This window comes from Malania oleifera, chromosome 4 (assembly GCF_029873635.1).
Source record: "Malania oleifera isolate guangnan ecotype guangnan chromosome 4, ASM2987363v1, whole genome shotgun sequence".
NCBI classification, from domain to species: Eukaryota; Viridiplantae; Streptophyta; class Magnoliopsida; order Santalales; family Ximeniaceae; genus Malania; species Malania oleifera.
The window spans coordinates 105687364-105695067 of NC_080420.1; the positions used below are offsets into that span (position 1 = coordinate 105687364).

A 7704-nucleotide genomic window follows, 5' to 3' on the forward strand; every position below is an offset into this window, starting at 1 on the left:
CTCGCTAACATCTTTGTTTCACCTTGAGGGGGAGTATTGAACATGGTTTATAGTTTGTCCCACATCGAAATGTTAAGATAACCTCACTTCCTTGTATAACTATAGATATCAAAGTTGTAAGCAAAACATACCAAGTCATATTCACTTTCTCTTATATAGTTCTCTCTTTTACTTTCTTGATTACTATGAATTGCCCAGCAAAAATGATGCGTGTTAAGATTAACATCAGGCAAGTCCTTTAATCTTTTATTTCTAATTACCCAATGACATTTAACAAACAAATGATCCCACAGTATGGACACTCGGTCTGACTGCCAATCATATAGAACTTACATAACATTGATATAATACCAAAATGAAAAAGGAAGTATTGTTACATGTACATTTCCCCACCTCCCTTTAAAGAATGCTTCTACCCCTTATTCAATCATTTATTTCTTCTATTTTATCTCCGCCCAGTTAGAAAAATAAAAAAATAAAATGAAATTGCAGAGTCACCCCAAAACACCAAAACTCGCCCCCCACTGATACAACATAACAAAAGAATATGCTAAACTAAATTCAAGTATACCCAAAATAGCTATATTAATCATATGTGCAAGTCCTGCCTCCATATTCTGCTGCAGTGATGACAAGTAATGATGCTTTTTGCATCATCATATTTATACTTCGATCGTTGCACGGGTCCTAATGGGCTTCAGTTTGATCCCTAGACTCTCGGGAGAGAGAAGCTCTGGCGCTATGTAGGAATGACTCGAGGGGCTGGCGGGATTCGAACCATTACTTGATGAAGATGCAGCAAAAGATGGCTGCCTGTGGTAGCCAAAACCCATTAGGAAGAACTCAATGGGAATCAGCATTGCATATGGGTGCTCTTCAGTCACCAGTGAGCCACATGCTTGAACCTGTTCGGAAATGCAAATTATCATATAAATGTCAACAGATTATGATATACAATATGATTGTGGCGTTCAACCATTTATTTATTTATTTATTTATTTTTTATTTTTCTCCTGACAAAACCTATAAGAAAGTACAGCAGACTAAAGTTAACATATGTCGACCACAGTTAATATATATCTATCTTTTCTAGGCATGTCTACATCTGCTGGAGTTCAGTGAAGACATTATCCCTAAAGATCTGCACCGCAATACGTCTACGCAAAAAAACGAAACATCAGCTCTGCGATGTAATTTTGGACACATTTCAAAGTAGCACTCTCCTCCAAGGAATCTGGACCGGGTGATATGAGGCGAAGATAAAGGAAAAGGAACTGGCGAAGGAAACGGATTTACTCTCCATTTCAAAATTAATCCCTCCAAAAGTGGGAGGAAAAAATTGAGTGACTAGCACATCGAGTAGAGTGATTATCATTTCATTCCTCAACATTTTCCACTGAAAAACAAGAGGACATTTGCTTGGCCAATGGCAAGCTGCTCCGTGCAAAGGGTCAGGGGTTCCCTTGATACCCAAAAACAGTAAGTTCTTTGAATCACAGGAATTAAAAAAGGAAAAAAGAAGATTGCATCTTACCTCAACAAGAGCAGTGGATTTTCTGTCCATTTTAGCACTCATGTATACAGATTCAGCTCGAAAAGGACTGTTTTCACCAACAAAAATAAGTGTCTTGCACCGCAGTCTTTTTAGGCCCTCTGTGAGGTCGTGCCTCCTGAAAATAAGTTTTGTAATTAATTCACAAAATAACCCTTCCAAGCAGTGGCAAACAGCAAGTTGAAATGGCGAGATAAAATGCCTGCAAAAACTACCATCATTATGAATATTTTCTTCACATTTATTTTAGATGAGTAAAGGGCACTTTCTGCCATATTTATCTCATTGAATGAGTAATAATGCAGACATATTTAATTGAAAACTTGATTGATCACCATCCCCTGCATCTAAACTGCCTCTAGATATAGCATAATGTTCTTCACAATTCAACTTCATTCATTGCAGAGAATGGAAGTCTTTACACTGCAACTCACACGAATCCATAGGCAGTAAAAAACCAATATTTATGGTCATCAGAAGGTACTTGAATGCATTTGCCCATGCATCAGGTTCTACCTTACACAAGTTGGGGCAAAACAAAAACAGCTTTACAGGGAAGAGGAAAATATGACAAAGCACAATCATTAGACAAGGAACAAGTACATACTCATTAATTGCTTGCAGAAAGCGCATGACATTCAAACTTTGCCTTTCATCCAGTAGCTGTGCACACAAACAAAAGGATCAATCCTGGCTCAAGTTTGTAAAAGCATTGAGAAATCAAGACAAATTCAGCACAAAGCATTAAAATGATGTCGCATTTCTATACTGAAATTGTTTACATACGGATTAATTGCAACCATGTATTAATTAAATAAAAGAAAAATTGGCAAAAAGGAAAATAAAATAAAAATATTACAACAATTAATTGGTTCTTATCCAGTATGAAAGAACTAAAAATGCATATAATTATGATCCCTCTAACAGCCTGACTCCCAACCAAAAATGGAAAAAAGTGATACTGCGCGAAAGATAATATATTAACTTGTTCATACCCTTTGGCATGCCTGTATTATGTCTGATTGTGCACCATGAGAGCCACTTCTAAGTTCCTGCCATAGAAAACTTGAAATAATAAAAAACCAAAGCAAGGGCAATAAACAAGTCAACATTGAGGTAATGCACAGTACCTTGCTGAAGTAGCGCTGAAGAAGACACTCTTTTAGTAAACCACACATACCATAAAAGTATAATAGGTTCAACAATACCTGCAAAATTAGAGCTCTCAACATGGTGCAGACAAAGTTCTTCAAACAGCCATCTAAACTTATGTTTTCTCAAAAGGATAAGTGTTGTGAGGAAGAAAAAATAAAACCCAATCCACATGTGCAATGCAACCTTGGGTTAACACAAGTGATGAGTTTGCTATACAATAACTTTCCTTCATAAAAGAACAAAGAGGAGCAGAAGACTGCCCCAGCGATTATTGAAAAGAAAGTGTTGTGGACTGGAATACCAAATCCACAAGGACAATGCAACCTTATATTAAGGTCATTGAGAGTTCGCTATTAAATCATTTCACTTACTTTGCAAAGAGAGCAAGGACCAGAAAACTGGATGATCAATAACAAACTCTCTTGGCACCTCCAAAAGGTGCTCAATCATGAAGAATCTTTGAACCTTCAAATAGCTTTAGCATCCATTAACAATTAAGTTTGTGGGGTCATCTGTACTAAACTTTTTAATGGGTGTCTGTCTCAGACACACACCTTCTGTTCCCATTACTTAATACTTGAGCTGCACATTTTTCAATTAATCATTCATATTTCATTCTTTCAAAAGTGGTCTTGCTAGATGATAAATATTAAGACCTTGTTGTAAATCCATTCAGCCCATGACGGTGCTTTGCAAATTGGGGAAACGAGAATTAATCCAACTACACGTTCTTTATATTTCATCTGCCACATTGAGAAAGAAAACATGTGATGATGATAAATAATATGAATATCAAATTAATCACAGGCCAGTGACTTTTGGAAACTTACAGCAAAAAGTGTGAGGATGTAAGCACCAGCGGTTACACCCAAGCATAAAACCTCTCTTAGCCTGATAGGAAAAGATTATCAAGCTACCCAAGTTACACTCCTCAGTATTATAACAAAACAACTACTACTAGATCTGTTATTATTTAAAAGTCTCAACAATTAGCATAATCATTTTTATATAAATAACCTTCATGCAAAACAAACCATCAGTACCAATGCTCTACAGTCAGTTCAGTGTCATGCTCATGATATATGATCAGAATATTCAATAACTGATTATCTTGTGAAATAACACAAGATAATTAGTTATTACCACATAAAAAAATAGAAGAGAAATTCAAAAGTGTAATAACTATCATCCAGTTGAACTTAAAAATCATGCAATATAACTTTGGGAAAGTGTTGAAGAAAAAAAATATTTTGAAACAAGGGTTTTAAATAATCAATTTACTTTTATAACCAGAAGATCAACCACATAGGCTCTATATGTATTGAGAAGATTAATTGAACAGTTTAAGGAAAAGAATAGGATTTGCATATGGTTTTTATTGACTTAGAGAAAGCTCTTATAAAACGGGAATGAGTAGTAGATATATAGATGGGAGTCAATAAATAATATATAGATGCCATTCTCATCTCGACAACTGTTACTCTTTTGATATATTGTTTCTTAGTAGGCCAACATTTGATTTATATAGAAATTCTAGATATGATAATGGAATGTTGAACAACTAAGGAACAATATATCCAAAGAGAAAATGCAGAAAAAATGAAAATTCTAAGGTGGTTGAGCGGTACAACTCTATAACATAAGTGTAGGAATGAAGATATATTAGGTAAATAAGCTTGGAACTTGCAATGTAGACCTAGCACTCCACAAAGGGAAAAAAATGATTTGAGTTAATGTCAGAGGTTTTAGGAGGGGAGGTGGCAAACGTAGATTGAACCAATGATTGAATAAGGATTTACAATGATTGGGGGAGTTTGGTTCACAGCTTCGAGCAACTCAGAATGTGATGTTTAGGGGGCCTTTGAGTTGGAATTTACATGGCAAAATCTCACTTTGCTTTGGGAATGATGGAAACCCACAAAACATGGGTAAGTTTTAAGGGAATCAATCCCATGGAATTTCTATTTTTAGCACTAAATTGCCGCTACAATTTTAGCTAGTTGGACATTAATGCCTCTATAACGTAGTATTATGACATGCTATTATCATATTCAAATAATAATTATTGCAACAACAAAAGAAGAGCCAATAAAAATGAAAGTAACATTATTATTATGTTATAAATCTTATAATAATATAATATATGGTTGAGATCTTGAGACCATATTGAACCACATATTTTATTTTAATTGGATTATTTGAAGTTGATTTTTTTATGATGGTTGAAATTTTGGACATGAAGTTAATTTGGTACATAGTCTTTTTTGTTGAAAATACGATTATTCTATCCTATATTGGTAATTTTTTTAAATGCCTAGCAGGAGTTGAGCCAAATATTGGTATGGGTATATTGTTGAGATTGCTTTTGGTTATGTTAACCAAACACTGCCGCAACTCTTTAAGCACATTGCACTAGATCTCATAGAATGGCATAGAAGGAGTCACATAGCTAATAATGCCTAGTGGAGCTTAAGGCTTACGTTGTTGATGTTCTCTTTGCCACATTTGGCTATCAACAAATAACATTTTAGAGTAAGGAAGGATTTCTGCATTATTTTGTTCCTTTCAACAAAAGACCCTTTAGTGTCCTGGCATGGTCCATTTGCCATAAGAACTTCAGTGTAATCATTTTCCTGGTTCATCACTCTTTATATCAATGGCCCAATTGGCTCCCAAATTTATGACATTTTACCTTGTATCCTCTTAGAAACTTGCATTTAGGCTCATAATCTTTTGAGACCACTGTCTTAGACAGAAAGGAAATCAGAAGCAGTGGTCATCAACCCATGAAAAGTGCGGTTCAAGGATCTAGAAGAAATAATCATAATATAATATGTGCTTAGGTTCCTGACCAATTGCTCTACACAACTGTGGGTTGAAAACGGGGGGAAAACAAAAAGATTTCCTAGTTGAACTATCATATTGGCTCACAGTCAGGATCTGTTCGAACTTGTTTATTTTTTATTTTTTAATATCATTATCAGTTTAATTAAACAATTTCCTAGCAAATTAAATAAATAAAACATGTCTTGAGTGGGCAGCAGAACTGAGAACTCACCACCGAGGGAGGGGGGCAAAAGAGAGCAGTGGGAGATTCAGTGTCCTTGGGGATGGGGGGGACCTGGCTGGGTTTACATCTAGCATCAGATGCAACAACTATCATATTGGCTCACAGTCATGATCTGTTCGAACTTGTTTATTTTTTATTTTTTAATATCATTATCAGTTTAATTAAACAATTTCCTAGCAAATTAAATAAATAAAACATGTCTTGATTGGGCAGCAGAATTGAGAACTCAACACTGGGGAGGGGGAGGTGGGGGGGGAGGGTGGTGGTGGAAGAGCAGTGGGAGATTCAGTGTCCTTGGGGATGGGGGAACCTGGCTGGGTTTACATCTAGCATCAGATGCAACAACTTGCCCTGTGGCATACCCAGCTCAGTGGCCTCCAAGAAACAAATGCAACAGGTTTCAACCTAGATGGGCATTTTGAGGAATAAAAGACCTGCACCTGTAGGCTCATGACCGTAAAGCCATTTTACCTTGGGATTTTTGAAAGAATGAATAAAAAAAAGGCAAAGAGAATGTTAACTCCACCTTATAAACTTGCTAGAGTTAGAAAACCACCAGCCTTAAGTACCATTCCCATTTCATTTCTCAATTGAAATCCTTGATAACAACTCGAACTGTCTTTGCCAGTATCAACCAGAAGGAATTCTACAAATAACACTCACTGGTAAGCATCCCAAATTTGGGTCTAGGAGCAACTTCAGGGCGAAAGCAAAATTAAATTATCACAATCACATTTTCCATGTCACACTCATAAATGAAAATCAAGGGCTGACAGACGGTATACAATCATCTAAATAATAGTATCAATTATGGGGCTATTTCAGAAGTTAAATCTCTATATTACAAATCCAAAGCAACAGAAAAATCAACCCTATAAGGATAAAAAATCCTCTCCAGGGTTAGTTCCATTGTTTCAAACTTAAAACAAAAAGGGAACAAGTACAGCATACAAGTTATTTGCGTACCCAAAGAAGTCGAGCACTTCGGCCACCTGGTCTGCAAGGTCATCAACACTAAGCAATGGCACATCTGAAGAAATTGCTGCAGCTCCCAACTGCAAAAACTCTTAAACAAATTTGGGAGAGAAACCCCATTAAAATCACTAAAATAAATCCCCAAAAATTAATGATAATTACACATTCACACAACAAATAAGAGCAGAAAATAGGCGACACTGACCTCATGCCCCGGTGCGTCGATGTTGTAAATGCAGAAGTTGTGAAGCAACAAAGAAGCCGCATCAGGGCAAAAGAAGAGGCCTTGGAAACAGGACATGTCTGAAAACCCCAGAAAGTAAAAAAGCGCCCCGAAGCAAATTATTAAAAAAAAAATCATTTCTAAAATTCCTAAAAAATATTTTAATTAAAGCAACAGAACCCGTTAATGCCATCTCCAAGAACATGTGAAAAATTAGCATAAATCTGCAGAAAAAGGAATTGAAAATGAAGCATACAGTTAAGAGCAACATCTGGGTATGTTATAATAGCAGGCTTTTCTTGATCTCCACAAATGAAAACAGAGACTGAACCTTTGCTCGTCTTCACCAGACACTCCTGCAAGATTTATCAGCCAGGAAAAAAAAAAAAGCTATGAACAAAAAGAAACAACCCACAGACACACAAATCCCTGGAGAGAAAGATTTAAGATATGCATTGAAGGAAAGATGAATGTTTCTTGGTGGGTGTGTTGGTTTTTGACAGTTACCTTTCCCCCGAAAGGAATCATCTCTATATCAACAGAAACTGAACCACTTGAATCACCCATAACTCAGTTCTTCCCACCAACAATGCACCAAGTAGAAACCAAATCACTGGGTGACCATTAATTTTATCCAATAAATGAAAGAAAAAAAAAATTCTTTCCTCTTCAACTTCCACTCCCACTCCTCTGTGTGTCGGTCTCTCTTCCCTACGAGTCATATGACTC

At 36.2% G+C, this 7704-nt stretch overlaps 1 protein-coding gene across 2 annotated transcripts; it reads right to left on the bottom strand.

The window, feature by feature from the left end:
* Window positions 1–219: 219 nt before the first annotated feature.
* On the bottom strand, window positions 220–7704 carry LOC131154205 (protein NDL1-like). Of its 2 annotated transcripts, XM_058106819.1 has the most exons (11): window positions 7483–7704; window positions 7232–7331; window positions 6958–7055; window positions 6744–6832; window positions 3538–3598; window positions 3364–3450; window positions 2683–2760; window positions 2548–2604; window positions 2160–2215; window positions 1535–1670; window positions 220–905 (listed from the first exon to the last, which is right to left on the bottom strand). In XM_058106819.1, exons 1-11 carry the CDS (start codon window positions 7540–7542, stop codon window positions 663–665), a joined length of 1065 nt encoding a protein of 354 aa, XP_057962802.1. In that variant the 5' UTR covers window positions 7543–7704; the 3' UTR covers window positions 220–662. The 2 variants fall into 2 exon arrangements, with proteins under 2 accessions (XP_057962802.1, XP_057962801.1); XM_058106818.1 differs by having other exon boundaries at window positions 220–1670; window positions 7483–7700.